This window comes from Electrona antarctica (genome assembly GCF_951216825.1).
Source record: "Electrona antarctica genome assembly, chromosome: 8".
NCBI lineage: Eukaryota > Metazoa > Chordata > Actinopteri > Myctophiformes > Myctophidae > Electrona > Electrona antarctica.
Genome location: NC_136789.1, coordinates 44422155 through 44444654, shown reverse-complemented (window position 1 = coordinate 44444654; position 22500 = coordinate 44422155). Strand labels below are relative to the sequence as shown.

The 22500-nt window shown below is 41.3% G+C and overlaps 2 protein-coding genes across 2 annotated transcripts in view; both read left to right on the top strand.

The window, feature by feature from the left end:
* LOC306928555 (15-hydroxyprostaglandin dehydrogenase [NAD(+)]) overlaps positions 1-11663 on the top strand; it is a 13427-nt gene extending 1764 nt beyond the window's left edge. The window contains exons 3-7 of the mRNA XM_079508787.1: positions 1504-1610; positions 3757-3853; positions 7554-7630; positions 9134-9297; positions 10501-11663. Of these exons, the coding sequence (XP_079364913.1) occupies positions 1504-1610; positions 3757-3853; positions 7554-7630; positions 9134-9297; positions 10501-10624 (569 nt within the window). The 3' untranslated portion in view covers positions 10625-11663. The remainder of the gene's footprint in view (positions 1-1503; positions 1611-3756; positions 3854-7553; positions 7631-9133; positions 9298-10500) is intronic.
* Positions 11664-20496: 8833 nt separating this feature from the next.
* The window catches only part of cdx1b (caudal type homeobox 1 b), a gene marked incomplete at both ends in the record, with an annotated part of 5474 nt that continues 3470 nt past the window's right edge, over positions 20497-22500 (top strand). Inside the window, one exon of the mRNA XM_079507409.1 lies at positions 20497-20956. Coding sequence (XP_079363535.1) covers positions 20497-20956 — 460 coding nt within the window. The remainder of the gene's footprint in view (positions 20957-22500) is intronic.

Below are 22500 nucleotides of genomic sequence, written 5' to 3'. Positions count from 1 at the left end.
AATATTCCTCAACGGCCTGTTATAGCGCCACCATGAGGCAGATTTAGGCAAAACACATTTCTGTAGATTACTCGTACACATTTTATCCATACATCACACAATTCGGTATACACTATCTCCATAGTCATGTGATCAACACGGATCTGCACCATTTCCCATCTTCCTTCCTGATTGGCTAAGATTCGCTTCCAAAGCTCACATGATTGGTCCGTTTCGAACAAAATGCCACAAATCACAAACACAGTGTGGAATTTCCGTGAAATTATACACGCACATTTCCACTAGGCTGAGGACGACATGACACAATTTGTTTTCCAAACCAGCCTCATGGTGGCGCTATAACGGGCAATTCCTGTTTTTACCTATAACTGCATCGATCTGTGTACAACTTTGTATGCACACTCCCTAGAGGCCATGGGAAAACATTTTCCCTGCATCCCTCCACATCTGCCGGTTATAGCGCCACCATGAGGCCGATTTCTGCAAAACACATTGTTTATATTAGTCGCACAGATTTCATCCAAATCTCATGCAAATCGGTTTACATGATCTCTGTAGTCATGTGATCAAGACAAGTCTGTTTGCTTTCTCAGATTCTACACTGATTGGCTAAGATTGCCTTCCAAAGTTTTCAGGAGTGGCCCGTTTTGTACAAAATGCTGCACATGTCCTGCTCATCCAGAATTCTATCCTCAGAGATGCTATGAGTGCTATGAGTATGAAGAAAATTGTTGCAAAAAACAAACAAACATGTTTATATCACTCCTAAACATTTTGCCAAACATCACACACACTCCTATCCTCCTGGTGGAGACCTGTGCCCAGAAGGGCACTTTTTCTAGTTTAACATATTCCTCTTCAAGGCATTTACACAACAGTACACACCAAAGTATACAGACATGGAATGGCAGTTGAACATCGCTCAGAGCTATTTGCAATTGCAACCGTATTCCCTCGACAAACACGTTTGTTATGCGGTCGAGTCCTCTATATAATCCAGGAGCTGCAGTTGGTCAGGTATCATCCAGAACCTCAGAAGTTGAAGACAACGCTCCAAGGTGCTCGAGTGAAGAAAAGGGCACCTTGTGCGGTGCTTGGAACCGCTGGCTGCCTAAATAGTGTGAGATTTATAGATTTTGGGGCATATTATTATTATTATTATCCTCATGCCATGCCTCTATACTGTTCATTAGTCTTCAGGAGTGGCCCGTTTTGTACAAAATGCTGCACGTCCTGCTCATCCAGAATTCTATCCTCAGAGATGCTATGAGTGATCTGGCTCTGCATTTCCTCAACAAAATGAAAAATTGTTGCAAAAAACAAACAAACATGTTTATATCACTCCTAAACATTTTGCCAAACATCACACACACTCCTATCCTCCTGGTGGAGACCTGTGCCCAGAAGGGCACTTTTTCTAGTTAGTCTGTATTTTTGCCAAAAGCCAAATTTTACCCCAAAAGAAGCCAGTCAATTTCTAATTGTTTGTCTTTATCTATACAGATGCCTTTCAGAAAACCATGGACACTTTTGGACGATTGGACATTGTCTGCAACAATGCTGGCATTATAAATGAGGCTTGCTGGGAGAAGACAATCTCCATAAATCTTGTAAGACCATGAAAAAGTGGAACTATAAGTGCATTGTGATCATGACATATTGTAGTGTGAACTACATGCATGTAGCTCTGGTCCATAGCGTTATGGGTCAGAGCTAGTAAACATGCATGCATCTGGGGGGGCGGCTTCTGTTTACAGTGGACAGACACTATTTTGCGTGTCTTAAGTATCAGGTCTTATTACTTAACTTAAGACCTGGAGGCGTGGTCAATGCTCTTTGGCCACTCGGAATAGCCAAATGGCATTGATCACGCCTCCAGGTCTTAAGTTATGTAATAAGACCTGTTACTTAAGACACGCAAAATACAGCCCCATAGGGCATTTAGATCAGTTGTTTATTGGAAGCGGAACAGATAAAAACATGTCACGACAGAGCTCTTTCCCTCTGCCGTGTGTGGATGCCGGCATAGTTGTGCATCGGGGAGTCACGCATGCCGAGGCTGGCATCGGAATGCATCATGCAGTGACATGCACTGCAGCAGCCATATTGGCATTGAAATTGGACCTCTTCTAACTTCCTTCACTGGTTAGATTAGATTAGATTAGATTCAATTTATTGTCACTGCACATAGTATACAAATACTTTGACAATGAAATGAATAGTGGCGTCTAGCCAGAGTGCAATACAGTAATGGGAATAAATACACTTGTTGATGAATGTACAGTAGTATATAATAAATAGAAAAATAAGCAATGAAGTATAAATATAAATAAGGAGTATGCATATATATACACACCCACCCACACAAGCCATAAAATGCTACTGTATGTATGGTGTGAGCATGAGAGTTCAGATGGGTAGGAGGAAGGGGGTATCATTGTTCAGTGTCATTGAGGAGGGGCAGAGTTCAGCAGGGAGACAGCAACAGGAAAGAAGCTGTTCCTGAGCCTACTAGTGCGGGAACCAATAGTCCTATAGCGCCTCCCGGATGGAAGAAGGGCAAAGAGTCTGTGGTTTGGGTGAGAGGGGTCTTTCAGGATGCCTCTCGCCCTACGCAGACATCTTTGGCGCTGTAGATCCTCAATGGACGGGAGTTGGGTGCCAATGATGTACTGGGCAGTTTTTATTACCCGTTGCAGGGCCTTCCGATCAGACACTGTGCAGCTGTTGTACCACACTGAGATGCAATTTGTCAACATGCTCTCAATGGTGCAGCGGTAAAAGTTCACCAGAATCCGGGGATCAAGGTGAGCCTTCCTCAGTCTCCTTAGGAAGTATAGACGCTGCTGCGTGGTGTTGAGAGCCAGATTATTGTTAGCGCACCACGCCGCCAGGTGCTGGACCTCCTCCCTGTAGGCCGACTCGGTGTTGTTCCTAATCAGGCCTGGCGTTATGATACTGATTAAAGCTCTGTTTAGCAGAGCCTGTCCAATGAGCCAACATGTACAATATCAGCACCCTGACTCTGTTTGACCAGAATGGAAAGGATGGCTGCTGTGCATATAGTGCCAATTCACCCTATTGGATTAGGATTTAAATCAGCCATTGCCCACCCTAGTTATTATCAAAAGTTAATTAAAAGATTTCCAACACTTATTTGTCTTAAGAAGTAACTTAAAATATGGCATCATTCTCTAATTTTCTAGAATGAGATCTACAGTATAGTATAGATCTATTCTCAAGTGTAACTAGATACATGCAGAGTTAAGTCGTATTGACTAACCCTAATGAATGAATGCATGCAGTGAAATGTGTGAAAGTTCTAAATCATTTTTATTTTTGCTTCATTTAAATAGTTAGACACTTTAGAAACAGGAATATGATGGCAGAAGGACATGCAACCACAGGTAACATCCAGAACCTAACCAAGGATGTTAAATTACCATATGTGGTCCAGTCATGGCAGTCAGCTATAGGAGCTTTGTGTATTGTATACCCAATCTAGACATGATTGCAATGGAAGATTACTGCTGTGTTCTGTCTTCATCTTGAAATGTCCTCTTAGAATATCAGGGCTGTATACAGTGATTCACTCATGCACTGTACAATTGGAGAAAGCAGATCCTCTCCCTCTTCTCCAATTATGCAGATGCATGATGAAACTTCTTATGATCAAAGCTGTTGATGAGCACTCTGAAATCTAATGAGCACTCTAAAATGCAATAAAATGAATCAATAAATGTATGTATCTTGCAGAATGCAGTCGTGAGAGGGACCTACATAGCCCTGGAACACATGAGCAAACTCACTGGCGGTCACGGAGGTGTCATCATCAACACGGCCTCCATGGCAGGTACATCATATGGGTTCAGTTTTAACAAGGACAATGGTGCTGGGGGGATTACGTTAGTTCGACATACATGGCCGGTTAAGACTTAGCCGTGTGACCCGTGGCTCCGACATACATGGCCGGTTAAGACTCGCCCGTGGCTTCCTCGTGCGGTTAGGGTTTGGGGTAGGGTGTCGGACTATTGCTTGTCGGACTGTTAGGACGTCGGACCTTTACCTCAATTTCAGCTCGCCTTTACCTCAATTTCAGCAGCAGTTACCTAGGGCAGGGCGGCTTGCCACCTTTGAGATCTTGAAATAAGGGACACTTATACGACCATGCGGCGAAGCAGCGCGGTCACATAGACTAACTGGCCTTGGAATGCCTCGGGATCCCCCAGGAGGAAGTTACTAATGTTGCTCTGGAGAGGGAAGTCTGGGGCTCTCTGGTGGAGCTGTTTCCCCCGTGACCCGACTACGGATAAGCGGTTGAAGATCGATAGATAGATGGATGGATTGACATACCATATTAGCCTCTGGGGTCACTGTGGTCAGTAAGGAAGGGGTTTATTAACTACATGGGGAGAGAGTACGTTTTTCACTCCGTCTGTCCGTCCGTCTGAACAGCTAATCTCCGGCACCGTTAACCCGGTCGATGCCAAATTTTGCACACACGACTCCCTGGATGCCAACGATGAACCTCTGCCCCAAATTTTCCAGAGCGGCATGTTATAGCGCCACCAGGAGGCCGACTTTTGAAAAACACTTTTTTATATTACTCCTCCAGATTCTGTCCAAAAATCCCACAAATTGTTACACACTATCTCTATAGTCATGTGTTCAAGATGGATCTGTCCGATATTTCATATTCCATCCTAATTGGCTAACATTGGCTTTCAAAGTTGCCGGATTGGCCCTTTTGAAACAAAAGCCTCAAATCATGAACGCAGCAGCGTGCAATTTATGTGAAATCTTTCACAGACTTTCCTACTAGGCTGAGGAATATATCCCACCCTTTTCACATTGGCCTGTAATAGCGCCACCAACAGTTGGATTTTTGCAAAACACATTTTTGGAACAAAATTCCTCAAAGCCACCAGGAGGCCACAACCTGACCTGCCCTGGTGGAGACCTGTGCCCCGAGGGGCACTTTTTCTAGTTTTATATTTTAAATAGGCCTACTGCTGATTGACATCTTGTAAAAACACATAACGAATCGATCTCAGTGGCAGTTTCAGTCATGAAGAACTGTGAGTGACTCTTCTGTGATCGTACACGTTGAATGTTGATCCCCTGAAGCATGCTCTTTGCTATCAGACAGTCCCCCATGCGCCACAGAAATTTGCTTTATATTCATCTCCCATGACGCTGTCAAGCCAGGGATTTGCCTCTTCTCACGTCTATATTTTTGAAGGCGTTTTCTTTTTGGAGCCGGAGGCGGTGGAGAACCAGCTGTTGTAGTAGTAGACATTTTTGTTAAACTGCGTGGTGGTGCGGAGGGGCCGGCCGGAGAGACAGGCAGAGGATTTGGCACGTCGCCACGGCACAGAGGAGAGCAGCAGAGCACACCGCACACATGCAGATCGGGGGGAGGTTTTTGTTTATGCCATTAGATTATATACTCTAACGAAGGTTTATGCTCGTGGGAGGTCCTGCGTGACCCCCGCGCCAGAACAATTGTGCTGTCTAGTGTCTTTAATATTTCCTGTTTTATTTTGTTCATTATTGTTAAATTCAGTGTTGATGTTTGTGACAGATCGCGTAGGGGACATTTAGGAAAATACGGAACAAACCGCGTTCCTTATTGATTCAATACGGGACGCATCATTTAATTCTCAAATATAGTACGAATCCGTATTTTACGGAACGGTTGGCAACGCAGGGGTTCCCTTTTGGGTTGGCGACCCCAAAAAAACTCGCCAGTTTACCAACGCACCGCAGAGAAATTTCAAGTTCAATCTCTTCATTGTTATGCTAACATGCATTAACATTTAGCATTCCTACTTCATCTAGTGTAAACTCTAAACAACTGTCCTCTCTCTCTCTCAATTCAAACTCTAAACAACTGTCCTCTCTCTCTCTCAATTCAAAGGAGCTTTATTGGCATGAGAAAACAAACGTTTACATTGCCAAAGCAAGTGTCACAAATTCACAATACAAAAAAATGGGGAAAGTATATAAAGTTGAAGGGTGTACAGCATTTTGTAAACAGAGCTATGTCACATTGCATATATACATGTTATGGGTATAAAGCTTTTTTGGAACAAATAGCAGCACTTTTTTTTGCAGTCACTTTGGGACAAATGGCAGCATTTTTCACAAGACTATTTAAATGGCATACAGAAAACTCAGATTTAAGATCAGTTTAAAGGTAGCAGCTCTGTTTACATGTACAAGGTAGTGTGTGTGCAACAGTTCACAACTGCATCTGCATTCTTATGTCAGAGTGACCATTTCAATACCGATTATGTAAGACCAATATCACTAGTGGGACAAAACATGATTGATTGTCACGGGGCAGCCCGTGCCCTATACACACAAACACTCTGATTAAGGACATTGTACGCACGCACACACCACACAGATGCTTCCAACTATTAACCGGCCGGGTTGGAGGCAACTGAAGTGTCTGTGGGTAGTGGGGCAGACAGGTCCTAATATATAATTGTCAATACTGTTGAATGCATTCACAACTTATTCACAATGATATCAATGTTTCACGATAATGCACTAATTAAATGATACACACAGACTGGCAGGGTAAAACATGCAGTTTATTGTAACCAGGGTTTGCTCATGGTTTGTCACCTGTATGGCCTCTGCAGTGCTGGCACACTCTCTAAATCTGAACTGCCAACAGAGCTGGACTCAACCATTCGGCTTAAGAGAGGGAGGGAAGGTGCCAAGTACTGTTGAGGAGTAGGGGTGTTTCACAATGTTTATGAGCAAAGTATGTCTATTGTCTTTTGAACTGAATGCAGACCTAGATGATGTTTAGTCTAAAATAGAACATCTATTTAATTGGTTACTTATTCATGTTCGTATGTTACTTGTGAGCTGGTAGATCAGCTGTTTAATGTTAATTGGTTCTCTGTTTGTGGTAGGATCCTCTCCTATAAAAAGGAGACTGCAGGCAGTGTAACAGTTATGTTCGGGCAGGCAACATGCCGACAGCCCAGTGAGAGAGCTGCTAGGGCCCATTTCAGGGGCATATCCTAGTGCAGTTCGGTTCCGTGTTCCTTTGTCCTATGTTTTGCTTTAAGTATTTTGAGTTATTTATTTTGCATTGTTGGCCAGTATTGTTTTGCTGTTGGATATCGTTTCACTGTGACTATCTGCATTGGAGTTTGGAGAAATAAAACCCACAAAAAAGCACCGCTGACTGTTTTTGGAGCCTTGACCCTCGGGCAACTTTACACATGTTATGGGTATTTTTGAAACGAATAGCAGCACTTTTTTTCACAAGACTATTTAAATGGCATACAGAAAACTCAGATTTAAGATCAGTTTAAAGGTAGCAGCTCTGTTTACATGTGCAAGGTAGTATGTGTGTGCAACAGTTCACATCTGCATTCTTATGTCAGAGTGACCATTTCAATACCGATTATGTAAGACCAATATCACTAGTGGGACAAAACATGATTGAGAGAATATGATCTATATGCCTTGATTTCAAACTTGGGATTCAGTGCATGCATTCTTTGCTATCCCATCCTATCCTACAGGTTTGGGTCCTCTACCGAGCACTCCAGTATACACAGCCACCAAGCATGCAGTGATTGGCTTCACTCGGGCCATGGCGGTAAGCAACAAAGTATTCATCATTATGTTGAAGCATTGCTAAATGTGCACTTATGCAATGAATTTGAACTTTGCTCTGCTTCATAAGTATTTCCACTTCCTATGCCATCGCCATTCAAGGTGCTTTTTGTGACATCTTGTGTACTGTTGCATAAGAGTTTTACGTTCAGCTCCTTGGACAATGTAGCAGCATTAAATATGCAAGTCTATATAGCCTACAATAGCGACGTTTATTACGACTGCAGGTCGCATTCACTATGAAATCGTACATTTCCCAGTCAGTTGTTTGGTTGGTCACCCCATGCATGACCATATATGGTCATGTCTCGTGACATCACATGGGAATGCCCATATATGGAGATCACTGATGTCATCAATATTGGCCAGAAACTCTACATCTGACCTCAAACCCTTAGATCTGACCTGTTCTGACATTCCATATGTTGATGCTTCCACATCCATCCTGCCTCTTCGATATCTCCCTTTTGACTGATACGTGTCCATTCGAACTCTAGAAGGGCCTGCCCCAAAGTTATTAGTGCAAACGTGCCTGGCAGCCGTCAAAAACTAGAGTTCTCAACAGGCCCGAAAATTAAGGCCTGGCCTTACCTGGGCCCTCATCAAACCCTGTACACTCAAGACACTGCCCCCGCTGCCACCCTTAGAGCTCCATACAGTATATGGAGCTGACCTGTTCTGACATTCCATATATTGATCTGACCTCATCAAACCCTGTACACTCAAGACACGCTCCATATATGGCCAGTACAGAATTCATTCCATATGTTGATCTGACCTCCCATGCCAAGCGCCAGCGCTTGCCCAGCAGTCTGCTGTCACCCAGGCAGACGCGTGCACGGGACCTCACCCTTAGGCGTCTTACTGGTAGACTGACTACTATTTCGTTTTCACACATCTTCGTTCTTCTTCACCACTACCAAAACCCACTGTCTCGTGTTCCTGTTCCCATTTCTGGCCGGATACCAAATTGCATAACCCTGAAGTTGTGTCAAGATCTGAATAGGCTTTTTTGCACCAGAGGTCTACACTACACATTCTTCACCTGAACTTTAGGAGTCTATTTCTACTTTGAACACTTTAGTAATAGCAGCCTCTGCCCCCCCCGCCCCACCCTCCTTTCTCTGTATACCTTTTTGATCCTACTTCTTTTAATGATTTATATTTTATTTAGCTTTTTCATTTTTTTTTTTACAGTGAATCATCTGGAGACACAAATATCCCACATGAAAAACAAGAACAAAATCAATTTCAATCAATCAATAGGCTACTGCTCCAAATGATAGAAATTAAACTGCTAAAATTAAATAAGGTTTAATGTGGTATGTTTTTCAGAAACGTGCCCTGCTTTATTAATATCAGATCAGACTTGGATGCCATCTCATCACTTTCTCAATGATGAGCACATAACCTGAATATGAGTTGTAATCTTGTGTCTGTCTGTCTGTGTGTGTCTCTCTCTCTCTCTCTTTGTCTGTCACATTAGGCTGCCTCTACCTTATCAGGATATGGCGTACGGTTCAATGCTCTCTGCCCCGGTTTCATTCAAACTGATTTAATCTCTGCATTGGAGTCAACAGAAAAATGTGGGCAATTCTCTCATCTGTGTGGTGTAACCAAAAGCCTGATGGAAAAGTATGGAATGTTAGAGTGAGTTTCTCTTTATTTTGTCTTTAGTAAGATCTGGCTCAAGTACCTTCTTGTAAAAGTCCACGGTAAATTTGTTACACCAATTATTTAGTAAAGACAACAAATCAAAGTTTTTAGAACTCGTCTGCCTTGTCTCTACACTGTAGCAGCTTTTGATTAAAAAATAAATCTATTACATACAATATCAGGGGTTGACACTTAAGGTCTCAGGTGTGCCCAAAGGTTGAACTTTTTACCAGCTGCTATGCAATAGCAAGCTGAGTCAATCATCGGTGTGCAAGCTACAGTAGTCCTCTAGTCCAGCTGGTTTTCCCATTGGCTGTATGTGCACACCACAAATATGTCCAGGTGGAAACGAAAGACTCGGAACACAATAGTTTCACCTTAGAGAAACGGACACAGAGGCAGTTATAGCGGACCCCCACAGATAATAATAATAATAATGCAGCTGGTAATTAATTGATTTAATACAATTTAAAAAATCTGAACGCAAACTCTACCTCTAAAGTTTTTGTTGCCTGCCAGGGGCAGGTGGGCAACCCTTTGTGTCAACGTCTATCTATTCCTGTATAGCTGTTTTGAATAGCCATGGGAAAGGAAATAAATTAGATCACAAAGACAAACACATTTCCTCTCTATTTACATAGTCATGTAAATGGAGAGGAAGTAACTAGGATACCAGGTACAACTATAAACCTTGCATCAGTCTAAACAACATGCTATATAAATCAGTGATTCCCAACCGTGACGGTATTGCAAGTGGTCCCCAAATCATTGGCAAAACATGAAGATTTTAACGATTTATCTAAAGTACGTTTATTAAAAAACAAATGGGCTATATTACTGTGATACCTACATAAAAGTAGGCCTATACTACATTTGCTGCATTCATCAAATTTTAAATACAATTGATGTGCATTTTGTGTTATAATTTGACTTGATCTGTTAAGTGGTCAGATGAGTGGGCCCACAAACGTTTTTGAGATTTTCAAGTGGGCCCTGATCCAGAAAAGTTTGGGAAAAACTATTCTTTATTTGAGGCGAAGCAAAAGGTAGTCAATTTGAATAACAAAGCATATAGCCAACATGCGTAGTATAACTAGCATCTTTCAAAAATGATAATGAATAATAATCTACTCTAAATGCATAGGAATTTAGTGGACCGTGTAAGGCGCAACTGACAGATACAAATTTTCTTTCTAGGGTCTCTGAAGTATCCAAAAACCTCCTCCCGCTTGTGACTGATGAGACCAAGAATGGAGAGGCCCTCCTTGTGATGACAACAGGTTCACATTGTGCTAGATTTCTTAGTCCAGAAGAGATATGACTGATTATCTAATATTGACCTTGATTGTGACTTTAACCTTTTTCAAAAGTTCATCACTTCTTCGGGGTAGCCTCGTGCTAATGGAATTGGAATATTTGAGATCTAAGATGTTTGTACATTGTATCCATAAACCTGTCTACAATTTGTCACATGATTTTGAGTAATGTATACCCTTTTCACAGAGATTTTGTGGTGAGTTTTATTTTGGTGTTACTATATGCCAGCATGTTCAATTAGAAACTTCAATTAAGGTTAACATGAATTGAAGTTGTACATTCAGCTGTGTCCAAGACAAACAATAGAAAGGCAAGACACCATCTCTCCTATAGATGCAAGTTGTGTGGCAACTTGTTGAGCAAGTTGTGTACCAATGAATCTACGCTCAAGCCCAAAATGCAATGACCACTGGATGTGAGGTTACTCTGTAAAACTATATTAACATATACTATAAAGAATCACACCCGTGTGAAGTGAGGGGTGCTCTTATCATCGTATCATCCATCCATTGTCGATGGCTGGGAATTTAATCTTTGTGTAGGACAAAAATAGCCGATTTGCTCTAGCCTGGCTAATAAGCCAGACTCGCATCACACTTTATTTTCTATTTTTTTGCCAACGGGAGATTCACGTCTGGCTTATTAGCCAGGGTAGATTTGCTCGTCTGCATATGACATAACTTCTCCATTCATTGTCAATGGGAAATTAATCTTTGTGTAGGACAAAAATAGCCGATTTGCTCATCCACATATGACAGACATTCTCCATTCATTGTTGTCAATGGCATTTTAATGTTTGTAGGACAAAGTTTGTGTACACCTACCAAAAGCTGGACATCGGAGGGAAAGGTGCCCCTCAAAAATCACACCTGTGTGGATGTGAGGGGCGCTCTTATCATCATACATCATCTCATTCCGGCCAATCACGATTTGCGTCCTCACCTTCGTCATCAATGTTTATGTAGGACAAAGTTTGTGTACACACACCAAAAGCTGGAAAATATATTTTGTTTGAGTGTTTTTGCTGATAATCCAGAATATTAGGGTAATGGTGTGTTTACACGGGCAGAAACGAGAGTAGCCTAAAATTTGGAGCAGCTACATGCATCATTGTGTCTTTGCATCGTCATGTCGCTGGCTTCCATTGACAATTAATGGTAGACTGCGTTGTTGCGTCTGCCTGTGTGACCGCAACATAAGACATTTGTCTTTTTACTACATTTTGTTATATTTACAATTAAAGCGTTTTAGCATTCTGATTCAGGCTATAACTATAGCCTACAAAGTGCCCCTTGGTGCACAGGTCTCCACCGGGATGGGAGCATTTCTTCCTCAGCCTAGTGGGAATATGCGTGCACAGTTTCACCGCAATTTGGACGCTGTGTTCATGATTTACGGCATTTTGTACAAAACTGGCCACTCCTGAACACTTTGGAAGCCAATCAGGATGGAATATGAGAAATCAAACAGATCCGTCTTGATCACATGACTATTTGCGTGATAGGCCTATTTGGATAAAATCTGAAGGAGTAATATCAAAAAATGTGTTTTACACAAGTCTCCTGCTGGCGCTATAAAGAGCATGGGGGAAAATGAAGGTCAAAGGTTTTTCCCTTGGCCTCTATAGGGAGTGTGCATACAAAGTTTTACACATATCGGTGCAGTTATAGATAAAAACACGAATGGGCCAGTTAAAGCGCCTGGCTGTGATTGCACTCTGTGTTCATGATTTGAGATTGCACAAAATATTTCACTCAGTCTCACCCCCTGTAATCATGTGGAAAAAGCTGATTCTGATTCTACTTGCCAACCTTTAGAGCTCATATGAAGGGTCTAGGGTTCTTGAATTCTTATCTAGTGACTTTTAAAGAAATTACAAGTAACACACCAAAATATGAAGGAGAACCAGAGTGCTTATCAATAAGCTAAACTATCCACAACCTCAATGTAGTGGTTTATAGCTGACAGTTCACTGGTGGAAAAGTCTTGAAAGGCAAAAAAAAAAAAACTTGGTTTCAGAGCCCAGAAGATACAGAAGGAGAAGAGTCTGCTTGCTGACTAAATGCAGGTTTCCTAGCATCTTCATCTTTCCAGGCGTCTCCAGTCTCCACGGCATGCACAGTCCACAATATATTGAATGGATGCAATAGCATAGTTCTACACAGGTCAGCAGGCTCTGAATTCCACAAACATCATGTAGAGCTAGCACTGAAGGCAAGGTGAGTGTGAGACTGAGAAGAGTTGATTGTTGATAGCCTGGCCCCAGCCCTGAATCGCTAGCCACGCCCATTAAAAAATATGTTCTGAAGTGAAACATAATGGAAACAGGCTACAGCCTACAGCCTACATCTACTCTGTCAGAATGTCTAAAGTCTGACATGATATTAGGCCTATCTCCATGACCTCAATGGGAAATTGCTCAAAATAGCCAAATAGTAGAACTACGTAACACTCCGCATTATGCCTCCCTGTGCCGTTGGCGAATAGGCCTACAATATTCGCGTACGGTTGTAGCCATTGTTAGCTCTGGTCCATAGCTCTAGTCTAATGCAATGCAAGCTATGGACCATTGTAGGTCAGACCATTGTAGATGTAGCTAAGCCATTGTAGATGTTTTCCTCACATGACGCTCGTTTCAGGGCTAATGTTTTCCCTGCATGCCGGCATATCGACCAGTGAACTCATGTATTTTCCCAGAAGATGGCGCTCTCAACCAATTCAGCCTTGTCGATTTTACTTTGTTCTTTTAAAATGTTTAATATCTTTTTAGCGCAATGGTCATACCGTTATGCTCATTTGAATCTTTAGACACAAGCCATGTCTTACAAAAAAGTTAACTGCTTGATAATCTTCTGAGACAAACCTTTACGCTACAATAAATGAATATAGTTTTAGTTTATGATTGTTTGAAAGGTTTAACTGAGAGATTGACACCCAAAACTTCCTCATGCTGAACTGACAGCTAGACAGGTCCGTGTCTAATAATAATAAGATTCTACAAATATTTTTGTTCTTTAATAACGAATCTTGTCTATCTATAGACTTTATACATAGGCACATCTTATTTGTATACTGCTACTGTAATTTAAACGATTCTATATTACTAAATAAATAAATAGCAGAATGAAAATATAGGCTAGGCTTACATGTAATTGTAATAATATATTGTAGCCTACACGTACACGGGAGGTTCCTTTTAAATTTTAGCATTTTGTTGTTACATTGATATAGCCTAGACAAGATGGCCTACACTAAGACAAAGTAGGCTATTACCAATAATCAGGATTCTATTAGATAATTTTCAAAACTATGTAATCGATTCTCTTCATCGTAATTAGCGAATTAATTATTTTAATCACATTTGTCCATCTTAATTTCTAGCAAGTTGGCATATAGGCTATTCTTGTGGTTTAATTCTCTGAAACTTCTTGAAAATAAAATGTTGACATTCATTTTCATTTTAAAGTCGATCATTACATTATATGTTTAAAGTGTTATTCAAATGTTTAAACATTTATTTGTTAGAATTCCCATGCAGGTTACATCATTTGTTTGTTTAATATAATTACACTAAGGATATTTTCTTCAAGCAGCATCACATCCTTGAACAGTATGTATAATAATAATAATAATCATAATAATAATAATGTTTATTATCCTGCAACGTTGAATTTGTTTTAATTTACAGTATTCAATTGCACCAATTATGTGTTTAGTTTATTGGATTTTCATCTGTTATGTTTCTGCAAAGGAATTTGTAACGTTGTAAGTATGAATAACATTATAATTGTCTATATAGTTGTGCAGTTCATTTTAATATACAGCTTTCTTTTTATTCCAAAACCACTAAAAGGAAAATAAAATTAATTCAATTTAACCTCAGTTCTGGGAACAAAATGGTGGCTGTCATAACTCCCATCTTGGGTCATATGATCTGCAGCATAGTGAGGTTATCAACATCACTCAGACCACACCTGCAGGAGCATCGGTCACGTAGCAGCAAGCACAGTGCCAAGTAGCACAGCATGCCTCCCTGCAGCAGACACTAAACTGTTCTCATGTCTATAGCATATAGTCTCTCAAGACTATACATCTTCCTTTGTTTTGCCAGTGGGTACCCAGATTGAGGACCCCCAAATTAAATGTATTTGCCCACAGATCCCCATCTGAACATATTTTGTGCCAGGGACCCCCATACAATAATTGTGCTGTTAAAGTGTTCAAAAATATCATTTTTTTCCCCCCAAGTTCTTTTGAAAATAGCAGATCAAAACGCATGCATGTAAATCGATCGATTTTTCAAATCGCCAATGTAAACCGGTTTAATTTAAACAGGAATGGTTAAAATGATTTTTATATATTAACTAATTTAGCTGGAGGCCCCTGTCTACCCCCTCAAGGACTCCTGGGGTCCCCAGACCTCACTTTGAGGACCACTGCACTAGCTGTGTCATAAGCCAACACATTATCAGATTAGAACCAATGAACCAGATTTATTTTTAAATAATAATAATCATATTAAATCCAAGTACTTTTTGAATAAAGTAAAATTGCTTAACTGTTGCTGACAATAATGTTGAACCTATTTAGCCGTTATGAGCCGTGTCTATAGGAAGGGATGCAACTCTAATATGGATATGTCTGTAGCAACACATTAGAAAATATATTGGCCGTGACATTACTCTTACTGCATGGTCTACAGCATGCAGATCAACAACACAAACTGACATAGCACTATATACATGCTTTTATAAAGGTCTGCGGATGTTTCGAGGTTAAAGTTAGAGTAGGGTGATGATCACATGCAAATTGTGTCAAGGTGAGGAACAAGACCCATGCTCTGGGTCCTAGGGAGGCAATAAAATGCTCCAACCTTTACAACCCACCGCCATGATCAAACTTTCCATAAACTGGAGGTTTATGGCTTTTGGCTGGTTAATGGTTTACGTGGAGACAGGTGAGGCACACAAGATGGAACCCATGTATCTGTACAGTTTAGCTTTCTTTCTGTTTGGTCCTCTGGTGTGCTGCTATACATACATTGACTATTTGTTCTCCTGCTTCCACAAATCCGATGTGCATCAACCCATGGCATTTATCTACGGTAGTGTCACTAGTGTGTAATGAAATTATTTATTGATCCTGTTGTGTCATTAAACTTCTAATACCAATACCAATAATTTTGGTGATGCTCTTTGCATGATAATTTCTGTCATTTCATGTATGATTCTCTTAAGATGCTCTCTTCTCTTCTCTTCTCTTCTCTTCTCTTCTCTTCTCTTCTCTTCTCTTCTCTTCTCTTCTCTTCTCTTCTCTTCTCTTCTAGCATCTCTTTATTGTACACTTGTCAAACCTAAATGAGTTATTGAATGGAAAATGTTATAGGTGCACATTTATTTATTCAACTTTCCATTAAAAGGAATAATAATGAAACTTCCCAAAGCAGACTTTGTTACATAACATTGGCACTATTACTAATTACTTGTGATCATATGGGGTGTCACCATATCTATAGTCACAGATGGAAGACAATGACACATGCATACAACATGTGTTTCTTAAAAGGGGAGGGGGTATAGGGGTTAATCAATAGCTGTATCATAAGAGAAAGACAAATTAGCTAAATAATGTCTGACAGTGCAAGGTGACAATACAATACTATGACAATAGACTGCTTTTCATATCATTACATTAAAAGCATACATACAGGTTTATAATAAACTATTTAAAAAAATGTAGTCAAATAAATGATGTCCCTCACATTTTAAATGACATCCTCACATAATTCTACATTCATGCGCGCATGCATGCACACATTTTCTGACCAAAATAACACTGATTTTCCTTATGCCGAAATAGCTGAATGGGTCTGTGAGACAGAAGGTCCCTGATTTCTGCCCTGGTCTATGTGTCGAAGTGAAGACATTTTAAAGTCCTGACTGCTCTACGGGCAATATGGGTAGGATGTAGGATGGGAAAATGCAGAGGACACATTTCACAAAACATACCCCTGTAATTCAAATGCAGTCCTATATTGCACTGATCAGAACAATGGTCACCGAGTTATGACCATTTGAAATGTTAGAAATTGTAACACTGCTATAGTGCCCCATATGGATCCAATCTGTATTGGTTTGATTGATTGATTGATTGAAATATTTATTAACAGTTTGCAGAATTACAGTACATTTCAAGCACAAACTCAATATAAGACTGTTAACTGTGAGTGGACGACCCAATTAAGCATTACACTTGTTTACAAGAGGGTCCACCTTGTTCAATTCATCAAAACATTTAGAGACGTACAAATAGACACTTCTATAAAAAGAACAGAACAGGAAGGTGCATATGAAAATTGTCATGCCAGACCCCTGGACAGCATTTGTGCCAAGTTTTGTGCAAATTGTAGTAGCGGTGCGCCTGTGGCCCCTGGTGTGACATGGCAAACCCTTGAACAGTGTTTGTGCAAAGTTTGGTGTGGATTGGAGCAAATATAGCCTGTGGCTCCGGGCCACATGTGGCCAGACTCCTGAACAGTGTTTGTGCCATGTTTGGTGCAGATTGGAGCAACAGTGCACTTGGGGCACTCGGAAGCCCTCATGTGGCCCCTGGTGTGTTTGTGCCAAGTTTGGTGTGGAGCATGCAGTGGTGCGCCTGTGACACCCTGTGAGGCATGGGGTGGGGCATGGGGTGCCCCTGGTGTGGCTATTCTGATGGCAGACACCTGACCAATGTTTGTGCCAAATTTTATGTGGATCGGGGGCAACCCTAGAGCATCGCAGTCCCGCCCCCTTTCAAGATGACGACAGGCCCAGGAAAGAATTCCCCATGTATTTTTCCTATAGACAAACAACAAAACAACAAAAAAGTGTTGTACCCTGCCCCTTTTTTCTTCTTTCTAATTATTTGTTCGGCCCAAAGAATTGTGTTTGTTGTCATGATTTGTCACGATCCGAGTTGGCTTTGTTCGAGGCTTACAGATCTTTAAATAAATACTTTTTGAAATGTCTTTGGGAAAAATGCATGGGGAATTATTTCCTGGGCCTGTCGTTGTCATGAAAGGGGACGGGACTGTGACGCTCTATATAGGCAATTATGTATACAGTGCATATATATATACACGCATTAGCATTATAGTCATAGCAAATAAACAATGTTTCAATTCAAGTGAGAAAATGACCCATAATTTGCACCTTGTATATCAGCCCCTTTGAGTCTGACAATGATCAGGAACTTGGTATGTCAATCACACAGGGACATAAACATAATAATGATTATAACATGTTTATATGATCGGGCAACCCTTTTTACAACAGTATACTACACACAGAATGACAGCCCTGCTCCTCCGGAAACATTCTGACAATACTATACACCCTCTCCACTCTGACACTGTAGAGTCAACCATTTATTTAAACTAAACTAAATACTCATCAGTGTAAAACAATAAATCTCCCATAAATCCATAAAGATACAGATAATTCTCTCTTAAGCCAGGGTGGAATAGAATGGAAATACAGATTGTGCAGCGTAACAAGTGCAGTGGTAATGAGAAGGAATTGAGGAGGAAAGTGAAGTAGCATTCTGACCAGCAGGTCAGCTCAAATCCCTGGACCACATAAAGAGACATTCTGTCTCCTCCCAAAACATCAGTCTTTCCACCAAAAGTATATAGCTTTGACTACAATTTGTTTTTCCCGTTTGACATTTGAAATATAAACCTGCATATGAAATAATAGAATGAAGAGCATTTGATCCATTATAGACTACTTTAACTCAAGTAATTTAATTTAATATTTTGTTTTATATAATATGCCTTTGATGTTTGCCTCAGATTCAAATGCTGTATCTGCAACCTATAGGCTGCATGCAGTATATGTCAATCAATCAACTCAGGCTAAAGTTTCCATTTCCATTCGTTTACTAATATTCCACTCTAATAGCATGTTAATTTAGTCTAATTTAATATTTTTTTATTTCAGAGGTTGTTATATAATCTATTGATCTGTTGAATGTTGCGGACCGAGAGAGGGAACAGATGTCAATGGAACAGTTCAAACAGATCTCTACAGAAGATACTGCCCTCCGTATCTCCTTCACTACAAACTCCCGAATGAGGGCCGGGGACTGAGGGGCAGTATATGTGCGTGGGAGGACTGAACTGGACAAGACAAGTGAAAACGGAGGAAGCTACCTTGGCGTCTGAAGACAGAGGACCCCCACCTTCTCCTCCTCCTACTCCTCCCCCTCTCCACATTTCAATGGGACGGCAGGGAAAGAGACAGAGGCGACTGCTAACCTTTAGATGCCCCCATGTTTATAACGACGGCAATATAGCCTACTCTCCTCGCTACTTCCTCCGCCACCCACCATAGATATGGAATGCGCGCGCGTGTGTGTGTGTGTGGGGGGGGGGGGGGGGGGGGGGAATGAAGGGAAGCAGTCAAATTTTAAGTTGAATTTGAAGAATCATTATCAGGCTATTGCATGCTGACACTATGATGATGATGATGATGATGATGATTATTATTATTATTTCGATATTATTATTTATTATTTACAAATTGCAAATGTAAACTCGCATTTTCTATCACATGTAGTATTTTCGTTACGTTTAAGTTTGTGCAATGTCTAAATTATTATAAGCAATAATAATGTTGACATTTTTGAATATGTACAATCATTGATGGTGAGATGTGTGTAGCCAATATAGGGCCTACTTGAAACTGCACATGCATGGACTCTGCAAAAAATTATAGCCTTCATGCAATGACAATGTTCCTTTGATTTCCACTGTCCATTCAAGTTTAAATTAAGGATTGTCGCTTAAATGAATAAATAATGTAGGCTAATGCATTCACCTGCGCAAATGCTATAGCCATGCAGCCGAGACCCATCGGCCTGTCAAATAGGCCTAGGCTGCACAGTGCAGTTAATCAGCTGACTTTCACAATGTATTTGTATGTATATTTGCCTGAGATCTGAGATGATAAAGAATAAATTGAATTTGGTTGGTTTAAAACTTGGTAACATAATTAGCTAATTTACGCCAACAGTCTATCCTATGGTTGATATAGACCAACTCGATTGAATGTGCAGTGGTCATTGTATTCTCAGCGCATATAGGCGTCTAGGCTGGCTGTCGGCGCATGATGGCGCGAGCATTTTTTATTGTGATTTGTAACATTCGGGTGCCTTTGGTGGAACCCTTTGAAATGCAGACAACAGGAGTCTTCATGCAAATAGACCCAAGATAGTATTAGTGAAAATGCCAAGGAAGGGGCGCGAGAATACATGGGAAGGGAGGTGAGAAAGATGAACAAACGAATGGAACAGAGGGTGAAAGGGGATATTATAGACGAGGAATTGAAATTGAGGAATATACATTTAATGACAGGGGATCATGATTAAAAATAGAGAACGAATACGTCCAGTAAGGCATATATATAACGACGTCGACTAAAATCGAGATAGAGAGGTATAGGCCTACAGTGAAGGCGGCGGGGGAAGTGGGAGGAGAAGATAGAGGGGAGCGAGGGAGGGAAAGAGATATATGGAGGGAGGGAGATGAGTGCAATAAAACGCCCCGCGTCACAGCAACACTTTAACTGGAGTTAACCGGGAGAGAGAGAGCGCAGGTGTGGCTTTGGGGCAGGTAGAGTCAGAGATAGGGAGAGAGTGAGAAAGATAGACTACTCGCACAAACTGACAGCAGGCAGAACCACTCGCCACAAGCCAGTCCTGACAGCCAGACAGACTTGAGGTGTGTGTGTGAGAGAGAGAGAGAGAGAGACAGAGAGAGAGTGAACGAGAGAGAGAAAGAGAGGCACACTGGAGGCACACTATGCGCAGGGCGTCCCCTCATCACCCGGAAAGATGTACTTGAGTTACGTTTTGGACAAAGACTCCAGCATGTACCACCACCAGAACCCCGTTTCGCGGCACCCGAGCCTCAACATCAACCCCCAGAACTTCGTCCCCACGCCGCCCCAGTACTCGGACTTCGCCAGCTACCACCACCACCATCCCGGCATCAACAACGACCCGCACTCGGGTCAGAACGGCGGCTGGAGCCCTCACGCGTATCCCCCTCCGCCGCCTCGGGACGACTGGTCGTCGCACTACGGGCACCCGGGCACGGCCGGCGGCGGGCCCACGTCCAACCCGGCCGCCGTTGGTGCTGCCCTCGGCTTCAGTCCGCCGGACTTCCCCGGACAGCCTCCCCTTCTGCCCGCTTCCCTCAACCCTCCGGTCGGGCAGTTGTCGCCCAATTCGCCGCAGCGGAGAAACCCCTACGACTGGATCCGACGAAGCAGTGTCCCCCCCACCATCACAAGTAAGTGCCAATTATGTCATGTTCGTGGGATTTTTTAAATTATTACTACTAGGCTGCATTTGCCTGCAGTCAGATTATTTGGTAGGCCTGTAGTCTCAAACAGGGTCCCTTTGTATAAATTCCACAACTTATAAGTAACTGTAGAATTGGTAATGGTCTGCATTTATTGTAATTTGGCCTACATTTTACCCAATTAAGGCACTAACCTGCTCATCGGGAGCAGCTGCAGAAGAGGTTAAGTGTCTTCTTGCTCAATTAAGGACATGCCGGGAACCTTCCGATTAATTACAAACTGGTCCACAATTCCTCCTGTGCGCCACAAGTAGGCCTGCTACATGCAGCAATATTGCATTGTAAGATTGTGGTGGCCTTGATATTCAAATGTATTTCAGTGAAATATATCTGTCAGTTTTTGAATTGACATTTGCCTCATAATGGAGATTAAAAAAAAGAGTAGCCTGACTATAGTGACTATAGCATGTGTCCGTTCAGTGCGCACCTGTTAGTATAGCTATAACATTTTGAGGAAAGACTTTTTAGCTATTATATATTTTAGCTACACAACATATTACTGACATTCTGTTGTCTTACAGTAGTCTATTGATTCATTTTCTATAGCAATGTTATGTCATAAATGTAAACCGATAAGGAAAATGGAGATGCAAGCACTGACCATGCCCTGGAACTGCCCGATGCTTATAACAATATAAATCAATGTCCCACCATAAGTGTTGAATTATTGTCATAAATAGAGCGCCTTGCCGAAGTCTGGTTTATAGGCCCAAGGGCTATTCATATACCTTCATAACGCAGGTCGTTTAATATGCAATAAAACAATATTTTAGATTGACGATCTTAAGTGGGTAATAAATTGTCTTTAATTGTCTTTTCCACACCATGTATTGTTAGTGATAGCTGACATGCAAGACTATAACATCGTAAAAACGATCATAATAATAGCTATATAAAACAATTAAACTTGTAAGGCATAGCAGGTCTATTAAACAAATTGGTTGATCACTTATGACCCTTAATTGGAGGCAGGTATAGGCTAATTAATCACTCATATATGGTGACTTAAATTGAACGTTGCACACATTTTTATTTTGAAAATGGTACATGGTCAATGCCTATATAACGCACGAGGGCTGGCTGGAGTGTTCAGGGTGAAGGGGAATAGAAATAATTATTTCTTATACAGAATACATTTGTTGTGCTGTTTTGGTGCTGCATGGCTTTGAACCTTGCGCTCCCCGTTGGAAGTTGAGGATTTTGATTTGATTTCAATTGTTGCACGCTCTCTTGATAAGAACGCAAGCTAAATGTAATGTGACATATTATTTAAATATGTTATTTAAATACAATAGTAAAGGCTATAGGCCTAGTATGCTGTTCTGTTCAGAACTGCAATGGCTATTCGTTATGATAACTTGAGTTGATTCCACAAATATATCCACAACCTGTGTGTGGTATATGGCCTGCCTTGGCTTGTCATGTAACTTTCCCGATGTCCTCTCAATTAGAAATACGACAGGGATCAAACG